Genomic DNA, 27,367 nt, shown 5'->3' with positions numbered 1-27,367 from the left:
CATTGGATTTCCCAGGCAGTGCTCAACTTTATACCAATATGTTTTACATTTTAGAATAAATTGACCCCATACAGGAACAATGTAGCTTATCAAAACTGATGTGGGGGAACTCTGAAGAAAAACATAACTTGAACACTGGTGATACATTAGTATATTAAACAAACTTTTGAAAAAAAGGTTTTTGGGTTTTCGTTTTTTGCTTTTTTTAGGCCTGCAATGGCAGCTGTGGAATCCTAACCTCTGGACCACCAGGGAAGTCCCTTTTAAAACGTGCTAATGATATTTTTGTTTGTTTAAGAATTCTTCTCTTTTAGAGACTCCAATTGAAACATTTATTTAAAAGAGATAAGATGGGTTTTGTTTCAAAATAACGACACAGCACAAAACCTTTGTTAATACTCAGGGTTTAAAACTCACAAGCAGGATACCTTCCTCCTCGGCCGAGTCAGGGAAAGCTTAGACGACTCTTTACAATTCCACAAGCAGCTCCGCACAGCTGGTAGGGGACCAGAACCTTCTCCGTTGTGCCTCAGGCTTTTCCGAGGCATTACTCTGACAGCCAATCATGGAGCTTGGCTTCGAACCCGGGACCAATCAGTGACCTCACCTTCCGCCCCGCCCCCCCCGCCCCCCCCCACTAAGTCCACGCGTGTGAGGAGCGTGAGTCAGCGCCATGTTTCAAGGGCAGCGGGGCTGGTTCTGTGGCAGCGTCAGCCACGACTTGAGGCAGTTTTGGGGTAGGAGGTTGGGCAGAAGGGGTGGGCGAGGTGGTGAGGAGAGCACCGCTCCTCTCTCTGGTACCTTGGCCCCAGGGCATTTGCTGGGCTCACGCTGTGCTCTTGCCTCCACAGTGGCTGAAGGGGGGACTATCAGTGACCCGAGGGTCGCCGACTTCTTGTTCAGCTGCGATGCCTCACACCCAGACACGCTGAGGTACCTGAAGGTCACCTGGGGGGTACCTTTTGGGTCATGAGGAACCAGGAGTTGTCGCTGGAAGTCGCCGTCGGCTAATATTGATAATAGGAAGAGACTGGAAACGAGCAAATTTTCAGTCCTGTCTGGATGTGCGGGGAGGGGGAGGGGCAGGCGCGGGAATAGCTCACGGTCCCTTTTTTTTACTGCGGCTAAGGCCTGGCCTCCTACCTGCTCCTCAAGTCTTTTCCCGACTTCAAGTTGTGTTTTTCCAGCAGACTCTCCCACACCCGTGGGATGCCTTGTAGAACTCTCCTATTCGGTATATTTAAACCAAATCTGATTGCCTGTTATCTTAAACGTTGTGTTCTGAAAATGTTGGTAATTTTTTGAGTAATAACGCCTACTCCCATTAGTCTATTAATTAATCCAATTAATCCAAGGTCAAACACCATGTACCGTGCTCCTGTAAATGTTCTTTGTTCTTGCTGCCACTATTTTAGTACACACCGTAAATTGTCTCTTGCCCTGATATCCCAGGAACTTTCTGAGAGGTTGCTCCGACTCCAATCTGTCCACCTGGGAGCCCTCTTAACATTGCAGTGGGATTATGTTTACAGAACAGAGGTCTGATCACGGTTCTGGCTCCCTCCGTTTCTCACCCCTTCACTCCCCACCCTCCAGTCTCCAGATCACCTACAGATAATTCTGTTTCCATTCATTTATTCGTTCTTTTGAAATGTTGAATACATTTTTGTTTATTTCATAACCTAAATTATTTCCTTTCTCCTAGAATATATCAGAGTCTTGATTACATAGAAGATAATGCTACAGTTTTTCACGCCTGCTATCTCTCTGCTGTAGCCAATGCTGAAATAAAAAACTCGGTGGCTTTAGGTCATTTCATTCTTCCTCCTGCAAGCCTGCAAAAAGGTTAGCAAAGATCTTTCATCTCTGTTAAACCGCGAAATCCTGCTATGTCATCCAACTTTACTGATATTTGTTATTCATCAGAACTTTTTGTTTTATGTCATTTAATATAAACAGAAAAGCATGTACTTTGGATCATATTGCCTTGGGTGTGTATTCTTGATTTGTTTATCATTCAGTCTTACATTCACCGAGCTCCTGCTGTGTGCCGCGTTTCAACCAAGGCGCTGGGGATTCAGTGGTGAATAAGACTGATGAAAATATTGTCCTCACATTGTTCACTGGCGAGAATCCAGCACTTAACTAATTTTTGTGGCCTCCAGCAATTTCTCCCCAGTTGTTTTGAGGATAATATATTAAGTAATCTGACCTGTGAGTTTATAGTAAATGCTCGTAGCTAGTTTTGACTCTCACCGTTATTTTTTGTTTTTTTTTCCCCCCACTGATATTTCAAGATTCATCGTGATAATAAATCCATGTATTTGTATTGCTTTTATATTATTTAAAGTACTTTTACACATTAATTACTTCAACAACCGTATGAAGTAAAGAGCAAATGAATAGATTGCTTCTGAGATTGGTTCTTTCAGCTTTCCCTGCTAGGAACACACATTCTTAGCCTGTTCTGTCCTAATCCTACTATATTTTATCAACTAGCATTAAATATCCCATTTTTGTAGATCTTATTATTACCCAATTCTTGATGTGTTTCTTGATGTGTATGTGTCCATCCCTAGAAAGACAGACTGAAAGTAGTACAAATTTAAAAAAATTAAAAAAAAAACAAACTTGAAAAATATTTCTGTAGAAGAGCTTTGGGAACTTCGAGGATTGGCTTTCTTCCATAGTTGATGTCCTGGCAAAACCTAGTTATAACTTAAAAAATAAATTGTTCTAAGTGGTTATGCAAATAAATTAATGACTGGATAGGAGAATTGATTTACTTAAAATCAGTGAATACCTACCTTCAGGGAGCTTATATTATGGAATGACTATCTGATCTAAGTTACCACTCCTATCACATCTTTGAGTTTAACAACGTATATTAGAATGTATTCGACTTAAAAAAAAAAATCCGTTTTAAATGAAAACATGCTCCTTTTTAAAAATTAAAAGTATGCATTATTATTCACCTAGACTGGGATAGAAGCGTGAAAGGCAAATGTAAGCAACATACTAATTTTAAGTTTCCTAATACCCACAAGTTAATAAAAAAAGATGAAATTCATATTAAGAATATGTTTTATTTAACATAACTAGAATATTATTTCAATATATACTCAGTATAAAATTATTGATAAATTTTTGCATTCTATTTTTTGCTACTGGATTTGAAATCCAGTGTTTATTTTAAACGTACAGCACATCTCAAGTTGGACTAACTAAACATTTCACATATGTACCCACATTTATCTAGGTAGCTGAGGTTTACAGGAATCTTGACAGCTTAGGTCTAGAGGAATGTTAACTTTTTGTCCTTGAGTGGTGGGCTACTGTGGAAACCTGAGATCATTGATTTAAGATGATGTCAGTCCTTTGACATGCTGAGCATTGTAGAATTCCTACACTATCATGCCCAATAGACATGTTGCTCATCCTACCTTCGTTTAACAAACTAAACTATTGAATTATTTAAGCACTCACAAATTCAGGAATTTTGTGCCTTTTATTTTGACTGGACAATTACCTTTATTAATGCTTGGCCTAAACACACTGACACCTTATGAAAATATCATAGCCGAAAAAGTTTAGAACAATGATTCACATAATGCATTGGAATCATCTGGAGTTTGTTAGAAATGCAAGTTCCCAGCTTCTCCTCAACAATCTGGTTCAATAGGAGTCCTCATTTTAAACAAGTATCTTAGGTACTTGTGATACAAGTGCAATAATGCAGACCTAGAAATTTGAAACCTAAACAAAATTCAGTGAATTCTACAAAGTTACTTTTTGAAAAATAATATTGGATTTATTTTTCTTACTATAGAAATAAGGAGAAAAATTGGTAGTTTTATTTGGGAACAAGACCAACATTTTCTGATAGAAAAGGTAAGAGTAAATTAAGGTATACAGTTTATACAGAATATACAGTTTCAAAAAAACTTGAAAGCTGTGTGATCTTTAAAATATGTACTAGTGATGTGTTAGTTCCAGTGACCCAGAGTAAGGAATCCAGAGGGCATATTTTTATTGAACATTATCTCATTTGGCATTGTTTTTACACTAGTAACTTTAGTGAAATTGAGATTTTTGTATGAATAAAATAAAAAGCTTGAAAATTTTCATCAGTAATATTAAGGGAATAATAAGTACACAGTATTTACCAGTTCTTTGCTGCCAGTGTAGATACTATTTGATTAATTTCTTGTTGTACTATTTGTTAAATGTTATGAATAATACCTCAATAAATGTATGCAATACTGTAAGTTTTTTAGCTTTTGTCATCCTGCCTCACATTTGCCATGTTTTTTATTTACTTCAGAATCTTTATGCAAGGCAAAATTGGGATAAGAATTTATCCAAAAAGAATAATGATGGTGATGGATTATAATATTTTAAATAAAAAAAAAAATCCGTAATTCCACAGTGATACTCCAAAAGCATAAAGAAAAAAAGAACAGAGGAGCAAAAGGAAGAAAAAAGGCAGAAAGGAAAGAGGGAAGGAGGGAAGTAAAAGATGGGGTAGGGAAAATTTCCTTTCAGAATAATAGGTAATAAATGTAGAAAGGATGATAGGGTAGAAAATTTGCATGTTACCACTCCCAGTAAAATAGTTGATTTGGGCAAAGGTCATAAATGGATGCTAAAATCATTATCTAAAATGATCACCTCACAGATTACTTATTAATTACAAAGGCAAACATTGCTTGTACCTTTACAATGGAGGGATCTGGCAGACACCAGCTTAACCAGCTGATCAAATTTAGCATCACCAATTTGAAACAACCTCTTGTTATGTTCAGCTCAATGTCATATAATAAAAAGGACACAGTATAGGGGATTCCCTGGAAGTCCAGCATGACACCGCACTCTTATTGCTGAGGGCCCAGGTTCAATCTTTGGTCGGAGAAATAAGATCCCAGGAACCGCCAAAACAACATCAAGAAAACACAGTATTATCTTGTGTTCATGTTCAAAGTTCTGAATCTAATTATGAGCAAATATGCTAATCCTTGACTTGTTAGAGTGTTCCAGGGACATAGATGGTGGTAGAATGGTTATTATTTGATAATAATTATTGAGTATACTAAAAGGCCCTTGAAGATCATTAATTACTCTGTTTTAGAAATGAGAAGACTGAGGTAAGAAGGTAAGACCTCTGACTTAGTTCACATAGCCAGATATTAGCAAAGTGGAACCAAATTTTCTCAGCTTCAGCCCAATCCAGTGTTTTTTCTAATGTATTAGTAGCATATGCCTGTATTGACTGTTGACTCTAGAAATTGTATGATTATATGATAAAGGATTTTGTTCTTTCAAATATTGATTGATATTGAGTATTAACTAATTAAAATAATAAAACCATGGAATTTTAAGTAGAAGTTACCTCTTTTAATGGCAATAGCAAGGGTAAATCTGGAAAGTAATTTGGGAAACATTATTATTGTTTAGAGTGGGCTTGCAACCTATATATAGAAATTTCCTAATGGAATATTATGTAAATATATTATGTGATAGATACCAGAATCTGAGGCCTGTCAACTTTAACATAATCTTTTGGAAAAGCTTTATATATGTTTAGTTCTTTTGTAACTCCATAGCTAAATGTTTCACTTTAATTTTAAAGGGGAAACAGTTTGTTCAGCTTACTTCATATTTTTGATTTGTAGCTTGCAGGATGCCTAGGAGTTTTCATGTCAAAGATTTTAAGAAAGTTTAGATCAATAACACTTTTCTTGGCTGCTGCTGCTGCTTCTTTTTTTTTTTTTAAACCAAAGCATTGTATGACCACATTAGGGAAAATTTCAAAAATCAATAAGAGAATAAAATCAGTCAGTTTTACTATCTAATATGAGCATAGCTTATATTTTAAAAACCCAGGTCTCCTTTCTGTATGTATCTCTAAAAATAGATAATTCTGTGTGTGTGTGTATATACAAAATTTTGTGTTTTTCCTATGAAACGGAATGGATCTGAGTCTGTAGATACTTTTGTGACTGTTGCTATATATAATGCCAATTTACTTTTTAAAAAAATGTTATTGATTGCATGATTGATATGGCTGATTTTTTAAAATGTGATTTCTTTTGCTGTCCACAGCATGATGAAGTAACATCAAATGAACTAAAGGCCTTTAGGGAAAGCAGTGTACTAGCAACAGATCACAAGAAAGAATTATCCAAAAGGTACTGAATTTGTATACTTCACTGATTTGTATACTTCATTCAATATAGACACCTTTGAACACTGTGTCTTAATCTCATTTAATCTTCAGTCTTCTTATGACATTGGTATCATTATCACCATTGCCATTTTACGGAAAAAGAGATCAAGTATATAGGTCAGGTCAGTTCAGTTCAGTCGCTCAGTCGTGTCCAATTCTTTGTGACCCCATGGACTACAGCACGCCAGGCTTCCCTGTCTATCACCAGCTCCCGGAGTTTACTCAAACTCGTGTCCTTAGAATTGGTGATGCCATCCAACCATCTCATTCTCTGTCGTCCCCTTCTCCTCCTGCCTTCAATCTTTCCCAGAATCAGGGTTCTTTTCTAGTGAGTCAGTTCTTCGCATCAGGTGGCCAAAGTATTGGAGTTTCAGCGTCAGCATCAGTCCTTCCAATGAATATTCGGGACTGATTTCCTTTAGGATTGACTGGTTGGATCTTCCTGCAGTCTAAAGGACTCTTGAGAGTCTTCTCCAGTACCACAGTTCAAAAGCATAAATTCTTCGGCACTCAGATTTCTTTATAGTCCAGCTCTCACATCCATACATGTCTACTGGAAAACGATAGCTTTGACTAGACGAACCTTTGTCGGCAAAGTAATGTCTCTGCTTTTTAATATGCTGTCTAGGTTGGTCATAGCTTTTCTTCCAAGGAGTAAGCGTCTTTTAATTTCATGGTTGTAGTCTCCATCTGCAGTGATTTTGGAGCCCCTCAAAATAAAGTCTGTCACTGTTTCCATTGTTTCCCCATCTATTCGCCATGAAGTGATGGGACCAGATGCAGTGATCTAAGTTTTCTGAATGTTGAGTTTTAAGCCAACATTTTCACTCTCCTCTTTCACTTTCATCAAGAGACTCTTTAGTTCTTCACTTCTCTGCCATAAGGGTGGTGTCGTCTGCATATCTGAGGTTATTGGTGTTTCTCCCAGCAGTCTTGATTCCAGCTTGTGTTTAATCCAGCCCGGCATTTCTCATGATGTACTCTGCATATAAGTTAAAGAAACAGAGTGACAATATTCAGCCTTAACATACTTAACGAACTAGTCTGTTGTTCCATGTCCGGTTCTAGCTGTTGCATCTTGACCTGCAGATACATTTTTCAGGAGGCAGGTCAGGTGGTCTGGTATTCCCATCTCTTGAAGAATTTTCCAGTTCGTTGTAATCTACACAGTCAAAGGCTTTGGTGTAGTCAATGAAGCAGAAGTAGATGTTTTTCTGGAACTCTCTTGTTTTCGATGATCCAGCAGATGTTGGCAATTTGATCTCTGGTTCCTCTGCCTTTTCTAAATCTAGCTTGAACATCTGGAAGTTCATGGTTCATGTACTATTGAAGCCTGACTTGGAGAATTTTGAGCATTACTTTGCTAGCATGTGAGATGAGTGCAATTGTGGGATAGTTTGAACATTCTTTGGCATTGCCTTTCTTTGTGATTGGAATGAAAATGGACCTTTTCAAGTCCTATAGCCACTGCTGATTTTTCCAGATTTGCTGGCATATTGAGCACTGATAGCTCAGTTGGTAAAGAAGCTGCCTGCAATGCAGGAGACCCCAGTTCACTTCCTGGGTCTGGAAGGTCCTCTTGAGAAGGGAAAGGCCACCCATTCCAGTGTGGTTGGGCTTCCCTTGTGGCTCAGCTGGTAAAGAATCTGCCTGCAATGTGGGAGACCTGGGTTTGATCCCTGGTTGGGAAGATCCCCTGGAGAAGGGAAAGGCTACCCACTCCAGTATTCTGACCTGGAGAATTCCAGGGACAGTCCATGGAGTCTCAAAGAGTCAGACACGACTGAGTGATTTTCACTCACTCACTCACTGAGTGCAGCACTTTCACAGCATCATCTTTTAGGATTTGAAATAGCTCAACTGGAATTCCAACACCTCCACTAGCTTTGCTTGTAGTGATGCTTCCTAAGGCTCACTTGACTTCGCGTTACAGGATGTCTGGCTCTAGGTGAGTGATCACACCATCATGGTTATCTGGGTCATTAAGATCTTTTTTATATACTTCTTCTGTGTATTGGTACCACCTCTTCTTGATATCTTCTGCTTCTGTTAGGTCCATACCATTTCTGTCCTATATTGTGCCCTTCTTTGCATGAAATGTTGCCTTGGGATCTCTAATTTTCTTGAAGAAATCTGTCTTTCCCCTTCTGTTGTTTTCCTCTAGTTCTTATCATTGATCACTAAGGAAGGCTTTCTTATCTCTCCTTGCTATTCTTTGGAACTCTGCATTCAAATGGGCATATCTTTCCTTTTCTCCTTTGCCTTTCACTTCCTCAGACAACCATTTTGCCTTTTTGCATTTCTTTTTCTTGGGGATGGTCTTAATTGCTGCCTCCTGTACAGTGTCATAAACCTCTGTTCATCATTCTTCAGGCACTCTATCAGATCTAGTCCCTTGAATCTGTTTGTCACTTCCACTGTATAAGATTTAGGTCATACTTGAATGGTCTAGTGATTTCCCCTGCTTTCTTCCATTTAGATCTGAATTTTGCAATAAGGAGTTCATGATCTGAGCCACATTCAGCTCCTGGTCTTGTTTTTGCTGACTGTATAGAGCTTCTCCATCTTCAGCTGCAAAGAATGTAATCAGTCTGATTTTGGTGTTGACCATCTGGTGATGTCCATGTGTAGAGTCTTCTCTTGTGTTGTTGGAAGAGGGTGTTTGCTATGACAAGTATGTTGTCTCGGCACAACTCTTTTAGCTTTTGCCCTTCTTCATTTTGTACTCCAAGACCAAGCTTGCCTGTTACTCTAGGTGTCTCTTGATTTTCTACTTTTGCATTCCTGTAATGAAAAGGACATCTTTTTTGGGTGTTCATTCTAGAAGGTCTTGTAGGTCTTCATAGAACCGTTCAACTTCAGCTTCTTCAGCATTAGTGATTGGGGCATAGACTTGGATTACTGTGATATTGAATGGTTTGCCTTGGAAGCGAACAGAGATCATTCTGTTGTTTTTGAGATTGCATCCAAGTACTGCATTTTGGACTCTTTTATTGACTGTGATGGCTACTCCATATCTTCTAAGGGATTCTTGTCCACAGTAGTAGATATAATGGTCATCTGAGTTGAATTCACTCATTCCAGTCCATTTTAGTTCACTGATTCCTAAAATGCCAATTTTCACTCTTGCCATCTCCTGTTTGACCACTTCCAGTTTACCTTGATTCATGGACCTAACATTCCAGGTTTCTATGCAATATTGTTCTTTACAGCATCGGACTTTGCTTCCATCACTAGTCACATTCACAACTGCGTGTTGTTTTTGCTTTGGCTCTGTCTCTTCATTCTTTCTGGAGTTATTTCTTCACTGTTCTCCAGTAGCATATTGGGCACCTACCGACCTGGGGAGTTCATCTTTCAGTGTCCTATCTTTTTGCCTTTTCATACTGTTCCTGGGCTTCATGAGGCAAGAGTACTGAAGTGGTTTGCCATTCCCTACTCTAGTGGACCACATTTTGTCAGAACTCTCCACAGTGACCCATCCCTATAGGGTGGCCCTACACGGCATGACGCATAGTTTCATTGAGTTAGACAGGGCTTTGGTCCATGTGATCAGTTTGATTAGTTTTCTGTGATTGTGGATTTCATTCTGTCTGCCCTTTGATGGATAAGGATAAGGGGCTTATGGAAGCTTCCTGATGGGAGAGACTGACTGAGGGGGAAACTGGGTTCTGTTTTGATGGGCACCTCTTGGAGGAGGTCACCATTAACCCCACCACAGAGTGGCCATTACTTACACAGGACTGGGAAACAGACTCTTAGAGGGTACAAACAAAACCGTGAGCACACCAGGACCCAGGAGAAAGGAGCAGTGATCCCACAAGAGACTGACCCAGACTTGCCTGTGAGTGTCGTGGCATCTCTGGTGGAGGTGTGGGTCAGTGGTGGCCTGCAGCAGGGTCAGGGGCACTGAGTGCGGCAGTACGTGCACAACCCTTCTGAAGGAGGTTGCCGTTATCCTCATCACCTCCACCATAGACTGGCCTCAGGTCAAACAACAGGGAGGGAACACATGGGTAGGTAGATGAAGTAATTTCCCCAAAGTCACACAAACTTTTATTAAGTGGGGAGCAGCAGGATTTTAACTGGGTCAGTCTAATTCCAGAACCCATGCATTTAGCAATATTATACTAGACTATCCTTACAGAGAAGAAATGGGATTTTTTTTATTACTGTGATATTATTTTTAAAATACATAATAATAAGGAAATAAACTATTAGTAATTTTATTAGGATTGGAGGATTAGAAAGAGGATTCCCCTCTTTCTTTTCCAAATTGTTTATAATGTGGCTACTTTGGCTTAAGAAATTAAAGTTATATTTTAAAAGACAAACAAACATGGACTTGGTGTTGTGTTAGGGCTAATCCGTGAGAGGCTCCCTTGTTTCAGGCTTATTCACTGTCTAGTCCCAATACTATATTTTCCACTTCAGTGGCTTCCACATGTTCACAGGGAGCATTAACTATTGAAAGTATGGGATTTAGCTGCTGAAATAAAATGACCTTTCTTCAATATAAAAATTAATGAGTCTAATTTATATAGTGTAGTTTTTTTACCTTCAAATTTTTTTCCCATAATTTTTTCTTGTTCCTTTTGTACCTCCTATATGGTTTTCCTTAACTTGATATGCATTGTTACCTGCCTTAGCACAAAGTTGTGTATTTAATTTTAGTGAACTATTGCTTCATGGTCCCGTGACTTATAGATAATCCACCACTTAACTTTGAATATCCATATTCTAGGTCTTTGTATTAAAAAGCAGAGACATTACTTTGCTAACAGAGGTCTATCTAGTCAAGGCTATGGTTTTTCTAGTAGTTATGTATGGATGTGAGAGTTGGACTATAAAGAAAACTGAGTGCCGAAGAATTGATGCTTTTGAATGCTGGTGTTGGAGAAGACTCTTGAGAGTCCCTTGGACTGCAAGGAGATCCAACCAGTCCATCCTCAAGGAGATCAGTCCTGGGTGTTCATTGGAAGGACTGATGTTGAAGCTGAAACTCCAATACTTTGGCCACCTGATGCGAAGAGCTGACTCATTTGAAAAGACCCTGATGCTGGGAAAGGTTGAGGGCAGGAGGAGAAGGGGACGACAGAGGATGAGATGGTTGGATGGCATCACCGACTCAATGGACATGGGTTTGGGTAGACTCTGGGAGTTGGTGATGGACAGGGAGGCCTGGTGTGCTGAGGTTCATGGGGTTGCAAAGAGTCGGACACAACTGTGTGACTGAACTGAACTGAATCTCTATTCATAGAACTCCTTTGAACTTGTTATGCTTTTTGAGATAAGAAACTGGTAAGGTTAGGAAGAAAAATGAAACTGAAAAGGTGAGACCATGAAGATATTAAGGAATTAGTAAAGGAGAGAAAAGTTATCCTAAGTGACCTTGTAAGAGAAGAATGGGAAATAGAAATTTTTCTTTATTTTTTTTCAGTTTTATTTATTTATTTATTTTCTTTACAATATTGTATTGGTTTTGCCATACATTGACATGAATGTGCCATGGGTGTACATGTGTTCCCCATCCTGAACCCCCCTCCCACCTTCCTCCCCATCCCATCCCTCTGGTTCATCCCAGTGCACCAGCCCTGAGCACCCTGTATCATGCATCGAACTTGGACTGGTGATTCGTTTCAAATATGATAATTTACATGTTTCAGTGCCATTCTTCCATATCATCCCGCCCTCCCCCTCTCCCACAGAGTCCAAAAGACTGTCTCTTTTGCTGTCTCGCATACAGGGTTATCGTTACCATCTTTCTAAATTCCGATATATGCGTTAGTATACTGTATTGGTGTTTTTCTTTCTGGCTTACTTCATTCTGTATAATAGGCTCCAATTTCATCCACCTCATTAGAACTGATTCAAATGTATTCTTTTTAATGGCTGAGTAATATTCCATTGTGTATATGTACCACAGCTTTCTTATCCATTCGTCTGCTGATGGGCATCTAGGTTGCTTCCATGTCCTGGCTATTATAAACAGTGCTGCGATGAACATTGGGGTACACGTGTCTCTTTCAGATCTGGATTCCTTGGTGTATATGCCCAGCAGTGGGATTGCTTGGTCATATGGCAGTTCTATTTCCAGTTTTTTAAAGAAATCTCCACACTGTTCTCCATAGTGGCTGTACTAGTTTGCATTCCCACCAACATGTAGGAGGGTTCCCTTTTCTCCACACCCTCTCCAGCATTTATTGCTTGTAGACTCTTGGATAGCAGCCATTCTGACTGGTGTGAAATGGTACCTCATTGTGGTTTTGATTTGCATTTCTCTGATAATGAGTGATGTTGAGCATCTTTTCATGTGTTTGTTAGCCATCTGTATGTCTTCTTTGGAGAAATGTCTGTTTAGTTCTTTGGCTCACTTTTTGATTGGGTCATTTATTTTTCTGGAATTGAGCTGCAGGAGTTGCTTGGATACTTTTGAGATTAATTCTTTGTCTGTTGCTTCATTTGCTATTATTTTCTCCTGTTCTGAAGGCTGTCTTTTCACCTTGCTTATAGTTTCCTTTGTTGAGCAGAAGCTTTTAATTTTTTTTTCAGAAGCTTTTAATTTTAATTAGGACCCATTTGTTTATTTTTGCTTTTATTTCCATTACTCTGGGAGGTGGGTCATAGAGGATCCTGCTGTGGTTTATGTCGGGGAGTGTTTTGTCTATGTTTTCCTCTAGGAGTTTTATAGTTTCTGGTTTTACATTTAGATCTTTAATCCATTTTGAGTTTATTTTTGTGTATGGTGTTAGAAAGTGTTCTATTTTCATTCTTTTACAGGTGGTTGACCAGTTTTCCCAGCACCACTTGGTAAAGAGATTGTCTTTTCCCCAATTGTATGTTCTTGCCTCCTTTGTTGAAGATACGGTGTCCATAGGTGCATGGATTTATCTCTGGGCTTTCTATTTTGTTCCATTGATCTATATTTCTGTCTTTGTGCCAGTACCATACTGTCTTGATGACTGTGGTTTTGTAGTAGAGACTGAAGTCAGGCAGGCAGGTTCCTCCAATTCCATTCTCCTTTCTCAAGATTGCTTTGGCTATTCAAGGTTTTTTGTATTTCCATACAAATTGTGAAATTATTTGTTCTAGTTCTCTGAAGAATTCCATTGGTAGCTTGATAGGGATTGCATTGAATCTATAGATTGCTTTGGGTAGCATACTCATTTTCACTATATTGATTCTTCTGATCCATGAACACGGTATATTTCTCCATCTATTTGTGTCCTCTTTGATTTCTTTCACCAGTGTTTTATAGTTTCATATATATATATAGGTCTTTTGTTTCTTTAGGTAGATATATTCCTAAGTATTTTTTTCTTTTCATTGCAATGGTGAATGGAATTGTTTTCTTAATTTCTCTTTCTGTTTTCTCATTGTTAGTGTATAGGAATGCAAGGGATTTCTATGTGTTGATTTTATATCCTGCAACTTTACTATATTCATTGATTAGCTTTAGTAATTTTCTGGTGGAGTCTTTAGTATTTTCTATGCAGAGGATCATGCCATCTGCAAACAGTGAGAGTTTTACTGCTTCTTTTCCAATCTGCATTCCTTTTATTTCTTTTTCTGCTCTGATTGCTGTGGCCAAAACTTCCGAAACTATGTTGAATAGTAGTGGTGAGAGTGGGCACCCTTGTCTTGTTCCTGACTTTGGGGGAAATGCTTTCAATTTTTCACCATTGAGGATGTTTGCTGTGGGTTTGTCATATATAGCTTTTATTATGTTGAGGTATGTTCCTTCTATTCCTGCTTTCTGGAGGGTTTTTTTTTTTTTAATCATAAATGGATGTTGAATTTTGTCAAAGGCTTTCTCTGCATCTTTTGAGATAATCATATATTTATGTTTCGATTTGTTAATGTGGTGTATTACGTTGATTGACTTGTGGATATTGAAGAATCCTTGCATCCCTGGGATAAAGCCCACTTGGTCATGATGTATGATCTTCTTAATAATGTTGTTGGATTCTGTTTTCTAGAATTTTGTTAAGTATTTTTGCATCTTATGTTCATCAGTGATATTGGCCTGTAGTTTTTTTATGTGGCATCTTTGTCAGGTTTTGGTATTAGGGTGATGGTGGCCTCATAGAATGGGTTTGGAAGTTTACCTACCTCTGAAATATTCTGGAAGAGTTTGAGTAGGATAGGTGTTAGCTCTTTAAATTTTTGGTAGAATTCAGCTGTGAAGCCATCTGGTCCTGGGCTTTTGTTTGTTGGAAGATTTCTGATTACAGTGTCAATTTCCGTGCTTGTGATGGGTCTGTTAAGATTTTCTATTTATTCATGGTTCAGTTTTGGAAAGTTGTACTTTTCTAAGAATTTGTCCATTTTTTCCAAGTTTTCCATTTTATTGGCGTATAGTTGCTGATAATAGTCTCTTATGATCCTTTGTATTTCTGTGTTGTCTGTTGTGATCTCTCCATTTTCCTTTCTAATTTTGTTGATTTGATATTTCTCCGTTTGTTTCTTGTTGACTCTGGCTAATGGTTTGTCAATTTTATTTATCTTCTCAAAGAACCAGCTTTGGCTTTGTTGATTTTTGCTATGGTCTCTTTTGCTTCTTTTGCATTTATTTCTGCCCTAATTTTAAAGATTTCTTTCCTTCTGCTAACCCTGGGGTTCTTCATTTCTTCCTTTTCAAGTTGCTTTATGTGTGGAGTTAGGTTATTTATTTGACTTTTTTTCTTGTTTCTTGAGGTAAGCCTGAATTGCTGTGAACCTTCCCCTTAGCATTGCTTTTACAATGTCCCATAGGTTTTGGGTTGTTGTGTTTTCATTTTCATTTGTGATTTCTTTTTTGACTTCTTCTGTGATTTGTTGGTTATTCAGCAGTGTGGTGTTCAGCCTCCATATGTTGGAATTTTTAATAGTTTTTCTACTGTAATTGACATCTAATCTTACTGCATTGTGGTCAGAAAAGATGCTTGGAATGATTTCAATTTTTTGGAATTTACCAAGGCTAGATTTATGACCCAGGATGTGATCTATCCTGGAGAAGGTTCCATGTGCATTTGAGAAAAAGGTGAAATTCATTGTTTTGGGGTGAAATGTCCTATAGATATCAGTTAGGTCTAATTGGTCTATTGTATCATTTAAAGTTTGGTTTCCTTGTTAATTTTCTATGTAGTTGATCTATCCATAGGTGTGAGTGGGGTATTAAAGTCTCCCACTATTATTGTTAATTTCCCCTTTCATACTTGTTAGCATTTGTCTTATATATTTCAGTACTCCTATGTTGGGTGCATATAGATTTATGATTGTTATATCTTCTTCTTGGATTGACCCTTTGATCATTATGTAGTGTCCATCTTTGTCTCTTTTCACAGCCTTTGTTTTAAAGTCTATTTTATCTGATATGAGTATTGCTACTCCTGCTTTCTTTTGGTCTCTATTTGCATAGAATATCTTTTTCCAACCCTTCACTTTCCGTCTGTATGTGTCCCTTGTTTTGAGGTGGATCTCTTGTAGACAACATATATAGGGGTCTTGTTTTTGTATCCATTAGGCCAGTCTTTGTCTTTTGGTTGGGACATTCAACCCATTTAAATTTAGGGTAATTATTGATAAGTATGATCCCATTGCCATTTACTTTATTGTTTTGGGTTTGAGTTTATACACCCTTTCTGTGTTTCCTGTCTAGAGGAGATCCTTTAGCATTTGTTGGAGAGCTGGTTTGGTGGTGCTGAATTCTTTCAGCTTTTGCTTGTCTGTAAAGCTTTTGATTTCTCCTTCATATTTGAATGAAATACTTGCTGGGTACAGTAATCTGGGCTGTAACTTATTTTCTTTCATCACTTTAAGTATGTCTTGCCATTCCCTTCTGGCTTGAAGCGTTTTTATTAAAAGATCAGCTATTATTCTTATGGGAATCCCCTTGTGTGTTATTTTTTGTTTTTCCCTTGCTGCTTTTAGCATTTGTTCTTTGTGTTTGATCTTTGTTAATTTGATTAATATGTGTCTTGGGGTGTTTCACCTTGAGTTTATCGTGTTTGGGGCTGTCTGGTTTTTCTTGGACTTGTGTGATTATTTCCTTCCCCATTTTAGGGAAGTTTTCAACTATTATCTCCTCAAGTATTTTCTCATGGTCTTTCTTTTTGTCTTCTTCTTCTGGGACTCCTATGATTCAAATGTTGGGGCGTTTAACATTGTTCCAGAGGTCTCTGAAGTTGTCCTCATTTCTTTTAATTTTTTTTTCTTTTTTCCTCGCTGTTTCATTTATTTCTACCATTCTATTTTCTACCTTACTTATCCTATCTTCTGCCTCCGTTATTCTACTGTCAGTTCCCTCCAGAGTGTTTTTGATCTCATTTATTGCATTATTCATTATATATTGACTCTTTTTTATTTCTTCTAGGTCCTTGTTAAACCTTTCTTGCATCTTCTTTTTCCTTGTCTCCAGGCTATTTATCTGTAACTCCAATTTGTTTTCAAGATTTTGGATCATTTTCACCATCATTATTCGGAATTCTTTACCAGGTAGATTCCCTATCTCTTCCTCTTTTGTTTGGTTTGTTGGGCATCTATCCTGTTCCTTTACCTGTGGGGTATTTCCTCTGCCTTTTCATCTTATTTATGTTGCTGTGTTTGGGGTGGCCTTTCTGTATTCTGGCAGTTTGTGGTTCCTCTTTAGTGCGGAGGTTCCTCGCTGTGGGTGGGGTTGGATGGGTGGCTTGTCAAGGTTTCCTGGTTAGGGAAGCTTGTGTCGTTGTTCTGGTGGGTGGAGCTGGATTTCTTCTCTCTGGAGTGCAATGAGGTGTCCAGTAATGAGTTTTGAGATGTCGGTGGGTTTTGTGTGTGACTTTGGTCAGCGTGTATATTGAGGCTCAGGGTTATGTTCCTGTGTTGCTGGAGAATTTGTGTGGTATGTCTTGCTCTGAAGCTTGTTGGCCCTTGGGTGGTGCTTGGTTTCAGTGTAGGTATGGAGGTGTTTGATGAGCTCCTATCGATTAATGTTCCCTGGATTCAGGAGTTCTCTGGTGTTCTCAGGATTTGGACTTAAGCCTCTTGCCTCTGGTTTTCAGTCTTATTCTTACAGTAGCCTCAAGACTTCTCCATTTATACAGCACCGATGATAAAACATCTAGGTTAATGATGAAAAGTTTCTCCACAGTGAGGGACACCAGATAGGTACACAGAGTTACATGGAGAAGAGGAGAGGCAGGAGGGAGATAGAGGTGACCAGGAGGGGAAGAGGGGGAATCAAAAGGGGAGAGAGCAAGCTAGCCAGTAATCACTTCCCTATGTCCTCTCCACAGTCTGGATCCCTCAGAGATGTTCACAGAGTTACACAGAGAAGAGATGAGGGAGGAAGGAGACAGAGGTGGTCAGGAGGATAAAAGGGGGAATCAACAGGAAAGAGACAGATCCAGCCAGTAATCAGTTCCCTAAGTGTTCTCCACAGCCCGGAACACACAAAGAGATTCACTGAGTTGGGTAGAGAAGAAAAGGGGGAGGGGGGAGATAGAGGCGACTTGGTGGAGAAAAAGGCGAGTCAAAAGGGAGAGGGAGCAATCAGGCCAGTGATCTCGCTCCCATGTAAAAATGGGTACTGAAGATTGGGTTCTTAAAGGTAGAAAGTTGATAACAAATACCAAAAAGCAAAGATTACAAATATAGAGTAGAGGGTAGATGCTCAAAAATACAATATTAAAAGAAAGCAAAACAAAACAACAACAACAACAAAACAAAGTCACAAAAATTATGAAATATATATGTGACGTTTGCTTTAAAAATAGGGTCTTTTTATTTTCAAGGTAATAGTAGGTTATAAAAATGAAAATTAAAGGAGTAATAGGGGACTTAAAAGTAAAAAAAATTTTTTTTTAATTTAAAAAATGATAATAGTATCTAGGACTTTCTCTGGATCTGTTGTGCACAGTGTGCGGTCAATTCATTTTCAGGTAGTTCCTTGGTCCGGCTTGTACTTCTCAAGGTCTGTAGGCCCCTTCCTACATAGTCGGTGGTAACTACAGGGTTTTAATCTGTTGCACCTGTCACTTCCAAAGCGGTTCCCTCTGTTTATTTTAGCTTCTTCTGTTTACTGGTCTCTTCAGTGTCTAATTTCCGCCCTGACACAAGGCAGGGTGGTGGTGGTCACTTATTTAGGCTCGCTTGTTCAGCCGTGCTGTGGGGAGGGAGGAGCACTGCAAACAAATATCACTGATGTGTGTGGGGAGTGCTCCTAGTGTCTCAGCCACACTGGGTTTGCCCCCACTCATGGCGTGTGTGCTTTCCCAGTCTACACTGCTCAGGCTCTAGGTTGCTCTGCCGGGAACTGTCTGATGCTGGCCCTGGGTTGCATGCATTCCCCAGGTCTAAGCCGCTCAGGTTCAGGTTCTCGGGTACTCCACAAAGGCGCAGAGTTGGTTGGGCCTGCGTTCTGTGCCCATCCCAGGTCTGAGCAGCTCAGGTGACCAGGTGCCTGGTGAGCACAGTCGCCCCCAGTTGAAGGCTGCAACTTATCACCTCCCCCGTCTCAGCCACTCGGTTTTCTGGGTGTACAATGGGCACGCCTTCTCAGGTGTGCTGTGTGTCTCTTCTGGGGAGCTGATCTTTGGCCGCGACCCTCCCAGAGGATGTCGACCATCCAGAATCCCAATAAGTCTTGGTTAGCAACGAAGTCTGCTTGCAGTTTGGCATGGGATACCTCTCTGGGGCTGCGATTGCCCCCTTCCGACTCGGGCTGCCCTTGCCTGTCTGTCTCCGGCGGGTGATGGGCCAGTCTGCAGCCGGCTAGCTCTGCTCAGTCCTTTGTTCTGTGAGCGGGCCTGGCAGTGTCTTAGGTTAAGGCTTTTCATGGGATAGCTGTCCCACAGTCTGGGTTACTATCTCAAGCTGCTGCTGCTGCTGCTAAGTCGCTTCAGTCGTGTCCAACTCTGTGCGACCCCATAGACCGGCAGCCCACCAGGCTCCCCCATCCCTGGGATTCTCCAGGTAAGAACCCTGGAGTGGGTTGCCATTTCCTTCTCCAATGCATGAAAGTGAGAAGTGAAAGTGAAGTCGCTCAGTTGTGTCCGACTCTTAGCGACGCCATGGACTGCAGCCTACCAGGCTCCTCTGTCCATGGGATTTTCCAGGCAAGAGTATTGGAGTGGGGTGCCATTACCTTCTCCGACTATCTCAAGCTAGTTCCCTCAGATTGCCCTCAGGGCATTCAGGCCTGGTCCTTAGCCTAAGCAATGCAGTCCACTCCTCCCTGTCACGCTCCTGCTTGCTAGCGGGGGATGCAAGTGTCTGGGCTGCTGTTCCACTGGGAGTTGCTGTTAGGCACGTAATCTGTGGGTTTTAATTATTTATTTATTTTTCCTCCCGGTTATTTTGCCCTCTGAGATTCCAAGGCTTGCCACAGACCCGCTGAAGAGAGTGTTTCCTGGTGTTTGGAAACCTTTCTCTTTTACGATTCCCTTCCGGGGATGGATCTCCGTCCCTACCTCTTTTGTCTCTCTTTTTATCTTTTATATTTTGTCCTACCTCCTTTCGAAGACAGTGGGCTGCCTTTCTGGGTGCCTGATGTCCTCTGCCAGCGTTCGGAAGTTGTTTTGTGGAATTTACTCAGCGTTCAAATGTTCTTTCAATGAATTTGTGGGGGAGAAAGTGGTCTCCCCATCGTATTCCTCCTCCGTCTTAGGACCGCCTCCTGGAAATAGAAATTAAAAAGTAACTCCCAGTGATTCACTTGACTAGAAAAGATAACAGATGTGTTTTTATTTTCCTTCAAGAAATGGTTGTCCTGCAAAATGCAGAAGCATAAGGAAAAGATTGATAATATGACTACCAAAACTATTTTAAACCTGTGCCTGGAAATAGAAATATAAGCCAAGTTAAAAGAAAAATATATACTTGAAAAAACTTTTGACGAAAGCTATTTTCCTTAATATACAAAGAGAGCTTACGAATCTGGGGGAAATATGTCTAATATTTTCCAGTAACAACAAAATAACAACAAAAATAAAGGTAGATGTGTGTCTTTTTGGAACCACCAGAGCATGTAATATTGAACACTAAATGGTGAACTAGATATTGAACACGTGCCAAATGAAAGACATTGATGAGCTAAGCCATTCACAGTATTTCATTTGATTCTCACAACTCTGTAAGATAGAAAAATAGTATTAGCCTCATTTTACAATTGAAGAAACAGGTTCGGAGAGTTAAATAATTCACCCTGTATTGTTTAAGTAGTGAAGGTAATTTGAAACCAATTCTGAGAGTCCAAACTCTTAATCACTGTGCTGTTTTTCTTTCTCAGTATGTTCCCGAATCTTCTGAAAATAGCGTGAATTTTTGCTTATTTTTCTTGTTCTTATTTTATAATAAATGTAACGCATCTGGTTTGTCAAAATGGAAAATACTAACAAAAAGAATAAAAAAAAATTTAAATTGTAAGCAAACCCACCACTCAGATAACCACCATCAACATTAGTACATTTCTTGCTAGTTTTATACAGATACACACATTAAGTGGGCTTCCCAGGTGGCACTAGTGGTAAAGAATCCATCTGCCAATGCAGGAGATGTAAGAGATGTGGGTTCCATCCCTAGGTTGGGAAGATTCCCCTGGAGGAGGGCATGGCAACCAACTCCAGTATTCTTGTCTGGAGAATCTCATGGGCAGAGAAGCCTGGTGGTTGAGAAACCAGACACATGGACACAGAAGTCCAAAGGGTTGCAAAGAGTTGAACATGACTGAAGTGACTTCCAGGTACACATTAAGTAGAGTTGAGGTCAGACAGCAGAGAGTCTGTCTCTTGATTTTCTGTTTATTATTGTATGGGCAGTTCTCCATTTTGAAAAACCTTATTTGATATTATGTCTGTAATGGCTGTATTGGCATTTATTCTTATTGTCTGTTTAACCATCTCCCTTTAAATTAAAAAAAATTTATAGTTTGCTACTCTTGTAGCACCTTAATAAATATCTTTTTAAAAATAAATCTTTCTCCACTTTTTAGACAATTTTCTTTCATTTTTTGGCTGCACCATGCTGCTTGCAGGGTCTTTGTTTCTCGACCGTGAAAGTGCAGAGTCCTAGCCATGGGCAGCCATGGAATTCCCTAGATAATTTTTCTTAATGTAAATTATCAGATGTGGATTTTATGATATTAATGAAACATGAATGTTTTTAAAGGCCATGATGCCTATTGTTAGTTGCTTCCCATAAAAGTACAAGTTTACAAATCCCACCAGGTGTTTGTCTCACTGCATCCTCATCAGTATAGTAATAAGAAGTCTTGTGCTAACTTAATAGATGAAAAATAGGATCTTGGTTTAATTTGCATTTTTATTAGATTACTAGTAGGTTTGAATCTTTTTAAATTTATTAGCATTTTACATGTCCTTTTCTATGACTTAGTTTTACCCTTTCCCCATTTTCTACTGGGAGTCTTACTGTTTTTCTTGTCAACTTGTCTGATATCTCTATATAATAGCTATATTATCCTTTTTGTCACATTGTCACATATCCAGTTTGTCACATTGTTTCCTCAGATGTTTATCTGGCTTATATTTTTTGGAGACATAAGTTTTGAATTTTTACATTGTTAAGCGAATCACTTCTTTTTCTTTTACTGCTTTTATGTTCAGGAAAGTCCTTTCCCATTTAGATATCAAATAAGTTTTTTATTCTGCAGATATTCATTTTGTATGTGTTATATGTTAACAGTTGAAGATAAAAATTTATTTTTGTCTTACAAATAAGTTTCCACCAGTTTTTTTTAAAGTCACAAACATCTCTGTTTATTGAACACAAACTTGGTGAGCAATGGTGCCAGCAGTTTTTATCCATACTTCAAATAACCGTCACAGAAAATGTAAAATTCACTGTTCTTTCCCCATTTTTAGACTTCTGCCAGTTTTTTAGAGAATAAATCTATCTCCAGCTGATGTATGATTTCCTTTGTCATATGTTGTTTTTAGTATTTCTGGAGATCTGTTTTTAGGCTATGTTTTATTCCATAAATCTGTGGATTTGTTTTGATATTCTTCTAAGTTATATAACTTAAATACAATCTTCTTTTAAGTTATTTAACTTTATGTATTTTAATACCCAACAAGGCTTGTAAATACCAAACTCATTGCTCTCCTTTTAAAAATATTTTCATGCCTACTTATTATTTTCTATTGTCAAATTTTATTTTTAATAGATAATATATTCATATGGTTCAAAATTCAAGATACACAAAAGGGGAAACTATGAAATATACTCTTACTTCTGATGCGGGGTAGCTCCTCTTGGCCATTGCTCCTGCCTACCTAGATAGCATACTGGAAAGCAGAAACATTACTTTGCCAACATAGGTCCGTCTAGTCAAGGCTATGGTTTTTCCAGTGGTCATGTATGGATGTGAGAGTTGGACTATAAAGAAAGCTGAAAAAAAAAAAAAAAAAGAAAGCTGAGCACCGAAGAATTGATGCTTTTGAACTGTGGTGTTGGAGAAAACTCTTGAGAGTCCCTTGGACTGCAAGGAGATCCAACCAGTCCATTCTAAAGATCAGTCCTGGGTGTTTATTGGAAGGACTGGTGTTGAAGCTACAATACTTTGGCCACCTGATGTGAAGAGCTGACTCATTGGAAAAGATCCTGATGCTGGGAAAGGTTGAGGGCAGGAGGAGAAGGGGACGACAGAGGATGAGATGGTTGGATGGCATCACCAACTTGATGGACGTGGGTTTGGGTGGACTCCGGGAGTTGGTGATGGACAGGGAGGCCTGGTGTGCTGTGGTTCATGGGGTCACAAAGAGTTGGACACGACTGAGTGACTGAACTGAACTGAACAGATGACAATATACTGGCTTCTAGATAGCCTGTTTCCCTCCCAGAGGCAACCAGTATTATCAGGTTCTTGTGTATGCATATACTGGCAAATTCAAGTAAATATTCTTCCTTTTCTTCATAGATAGTAATATTCTATAACCGTTGTTCAGCACCTTTCCTCTTTGCTCTTAATAATTTACTTTTTAGATCATTCCATGTTAACTACATAAAGAATGTTTTCATTTTTGTGCTATGTAGTGTTTTATTATATGGATTTACCATAATTTATTTGACTGTTTTCCTATTTTACTGGACTTGAGGTAATTTCTCATTTGCTGTTAAAATCAGTGCTTCAGTGATTGATCAAGTAATGTCACTTTGTATGTGTGCAAGTGTCTGTGGAGTAATTCTTTGAAGGGGGATTGCTGCATCAGGAGTGTATACATTTTGTATCCTTGATCAGTTCAGTTCAGTTCAGTTCAGCAACACGCCAGGCCCTGTCCATAACAAACTCCTGGAGTTTACTCAAACTCATGTCCATTGAGTCTGTGATGCCATCCAGCCATCTCATCCTCTGTCGTCCCCTTCTCCTCCTGCCCCCAATCCCTCCCAGGATCAGGGTCTTTTCCAATGAGTCAACTCTTCACATGAGGTGGCCAAAGTACTGGAGTTTCAGCTTCGGCATCAGTCCTTCCAATGAACACCCAGGACTGATCTCCTTTAGGATGGACTGGTTGGATCTCCTTGCAGTCCAAGGGACTCTCAAGAGTCTTCTCCAACACCACAGTTCAAAAGCATCAATTTTTCGACATTCAGCTTTCTTCACAGTCCAAATCTCACATCCATACATGACCACTGGAAAAACCATAGCCTTGACCAGACAGACCTTTGTTGGCAAAGTAATGTCTGTGCTTTTTAGTATGCTATCTAGGTTGGTCATAACTTTCCTTCCAAGGAGTAAGCGTCTTTTAATTTCATGGCTGTAGTCACCATCTGCAGTGATTTTGGAGCCCAAAAAAATAAAGTCTGACACTGTTTCCACTGTTTCCCCATCTATTTCCCATGAAGTGATGGGACCAGATGCCATGATCTTTATTTTCTGAATGTTGAGCTTTAAGCCAACCTTTTCACTCTCCTCCTTCACTTTCATCAAGAGGTTTTTTAGTTCCTCTTCACTTTCTGCCATAAGGGGGGTGTCATCTGCATATCTGAGATTCTTGATATTTCTCCCAGCAATCTTGATTCCAGCTTGTGCTTCATCCAGCCCAGCGTTTCTCATGATGTACTCTGCATATAAGTTAAATAAGCAGGGTGACAATATACAGCCTTGACACACTCCTTTTCCTATTTGGAACCAGTCTGTTGTTCCATGTCCAGTTCTAAGTGTTGCTTCCTGACCTGCATATAGATTTCTCAAGAGGCAGGTCAGGTGGTCTGGTATGCCCATCTTTTTCAGAATTTTCTGCAGTTTATTGTGATCCACATAGTCAAAGGCTTTGGCATAGTCAATAAAGCAGAAATAGATGTTTTTCTGGAACTCTCTTGCTTTTTTGATGATCCAGCAGCTGTTGGCAATTTGATCTCTGGTTCCTCTGCTTTTTCTAAAACCAGCTTGAACATCTGGAAGTTCACGGTTCACGTATTGCTGAAGCCTGGCTTGGAGAATTTTGAGCATTGCTTCACTAGCGTGTGAGGTGAGTGCAACTGTGCGGTAGTTTGAGCATTCTTTGGGATTGCCTTTCTTTGAGATTGGAATGAAAACTGACCTTTTCCAGTCCTGTGGTATCCTTGATAGGCCTTGTCAAATTGCCCTCCAAGAGTTTAAACCAGCTTACATCCCAATTGACTTTATATTTACATGGCTAGGGTAACCAGACATCCAGATTTGCTTGGGACGGTCTTGGTTTTAGCACTGAAAAGCCCATGTCTGAGAAATCCCTCAATCCAAGGTAAACTGGGATAGTCACCATTCTTCTATACTTTCTCTGACACAGTGTGATAACATATTTCTACCTTCACATTAGCCTTTTGCTAACATATGTTACCCCTTCGCTCTTCTTCACCTCAGCATATCCTGGCTTTTCTTTAATCTTCCTCTACAGTGCCTGGTAGACACATGCTACTTTGGAAATATAGACCTTGTTAAGACTTATCCTGTAGTGTGGCTTTCCAGATGTGCTATGAGTAAAATCGTGTGAAGACTGTTTGCCAAAGAAATATGTAATTTATATAAAAAAATAAATTTTATAAATAAAAATGGGTTTTGCATGCAGAAATTTTTTACTATATGTATTCATTCTTTTTTAAAAGAAATTATTTATTTTTGTCTGTGCTGGGTCGTTGTTGCTGTGCACGGGCTTTCTCTAGTTGCAGCGAGTGGGCTTTTCATTGCAGTGACTTCTCTTGTTGTGGGGCATGGGCTTGGCATGAGGGCTCAGTAGTTTCAGCACAAGGGGCTTAGTTGCCCCATGACATGTGAAATCTTCTCAGACCAGGGATTGAACCCATGTCCCCTGCTTTGGCAGGTGGATTCCTAACCACTGGACGAAGTCCTGTATTCATTCTTAACTAATATTTTCTTTAACGGCTCCTTGTGTTTTGTGTCATTTTTTAAGAAACCATTCTATGAGATTATTGTTGTTATTATTTTGCTAAGGTTTTTCTTAATGATTTTTTTTTATTTTTAAATTGAAATCTTTGACACATTTGGAATATATCTTGGTGTAAGATGTGAGGTTTGGATCTCACCTTCTTTTTTTTATTCAGATAATTACCTACTTTTGTCTGTTGGTTGAATAATTTATCTCCCCCCTGCCGCTGTATTGAAATGCCACCTTTATCCTAGGTTAAATCCCTTTAAGTATTTGGGTCTACTTCTGGACTTTATTATTAATATATTCTGTTACATTCATTTGTCATGCAACAGTATCACTGTTTTAATTATTTATAATATGATTTAATATCTAGAGCTAGTTCCTCCTCCTTATTCTTTTCCAAATTTTCTTAGTTAACTATTCTTCCTGATTTATTTTTCCATCTGAATTTTGATGGAATTTGAACCAGCATATTCATATTAAAAAATTCCTGTTGTTATTTTTAGTGACATTACAAAAATTATAGGTTAATTTAGGGAGACTTTGACGCTGAATCTTCCTCTCTGAGAAAATGGTATATTTTCCCTCGCTTGTTCAAGTTTTCTTTTGTAGACCTTAAAAATTTTTTTTCAGGTGACTTCCCTGGTGGTCTATTGGCTAAGAATCCATGCTCCCAATGCAGGGGGCCCCAATTAGATTCCTGGTCAGGGAACCAGATCCTACATGCTGCAACTAAAGATCCTGCATGCTGCAACTAAGATCTGGTGTAGCCAAATAAGTAGATAAATATTAAAATTTTTTCCCATACTTTCTTCATATAAATCTTATATTTCTTTTAAGACTATTCCTAGGTATTTTTTCATTTTATTATAAATTTAATCTTATCTCCTGTTAGATCTTCTAACGTGATTGTTCATGTGAATTTTAGAATTATTTCGTCTTGAGCACTAAAATCCCTTTGAGAATTGTGTTAAATTTGAGAATAATTGATAATTTTCAGTATTCCTATCCAAGACAATGCCTTTTTTTGTTTTTATTTTTTGATATCTCAGTAAGGTTTCCCAATTTTTCTACAGATAGAATCAGAAACTGCTTATTATGTTATTCCTAGAATTTTTATGAACTTTGTTGCTATAGTGGATTGGATCATTTTTTCCATTTTATTTTCATTAGTCATCGCTGATACATAGAAAATTTATTTATTTTTGAGTATTTGTCTTACATTTACCCACTTTAAGTTTCTAAAAATATTTCAGTTTTTTCTCTTGGCTTTTCAGGGTACACATTTATATCATTTGTTAATAATGGAAGTATTTTTTCTTCCTTTTCTCTATATAGCTCTTCTATTTTACTAGCTATCTCTTCTGTTTCTTGCTTTTCCCTCCCCCATCTCTTTCTGTTTGGCCAGAAATTTTAGAGCCATGGTAAATAATAACAATGATAATGGGTATCCTTGTTTAGTCCCCGACTTTTCTGGGAACATTGTTTTGCTTTATTTGTAGAACTCTTCGTAAATGAGCTATGGTTTCTCTGTTTTCATTTCTTTTCTTTTAATTTCTTGGCCATGCCTCATGGCATGCAGGATCTTAGTTCCCCATCCAGAAATCAAACCCATGACCCCTGCATTGGAAGCACAGGGTCCTAACCATTGGACTGCCAGGGAAGTCTCCAAGCTATAGTTTCTTTTAGATGGACTTTTAAACAAATTGAAAATAAAGTCTTTGTTATCACTCAGTATAATAAATTTAAGGATGATCTCAATTTTTTTATTATTGAAGTTTTTATTCTCATATAG

At 38.8% G+C, this 27,367-nt stretch overlaps 1 protein-coding gene across 1 annotated transcript in view; it reads left to right on the top strand.

Moving 5' to 3' along the window:
* The first annotated feature begins 655 nt into the window (after window positions 1–655).
* The window catches only part of TERB2 (telomere repeat binding bouquet formation protein 2), a 38,218-nt gene continuing 11,506 nt past the window's right edge, over window positions 656–27,367 (top strand). The window contains exons 1-5 of the mRNA XM_061158335.1: window positions 656–737; window positions 852–933; window positions 1,706–1,845; window positions 3,830–3,891; window positions 6,103–6,188. Coding sequence (XP_061014318.1) covers window positions 674–737; window positions 852–933; window positions 1,706–1,845; window positions 3,830–3,891; window positions 6,103–6,188 — 434 coding nt within the window. The 5' untranslated portion in view covers window positions 656–673. The remainder of the gene's footprint in view (window positions 738–851; window positions 934–1,705; window positions 1,846–3,829; window positions 3,892–6,102; window positions 6,189–27,367) is intronic.

The sequence above is a fragment of the Dama dama genome, chromosome 12 (assembly GCF_033118175.1).
Source record: "Dama dama isolate Ldn47 chromosome 12, ASM3311817v1, whole genome shotgun sequence".
Taxonomy (NCBI): domain Eukaryota; kingdom Metazoa; phylum Chordata; class Mammalia; order Artiodactyla; family Cervidae; genus Dama; species Dama dama.
Note: the sequence above shows the minus strand (reverse complement) of the source record. Positions and strands in the feature narration are given on the sequence as shown.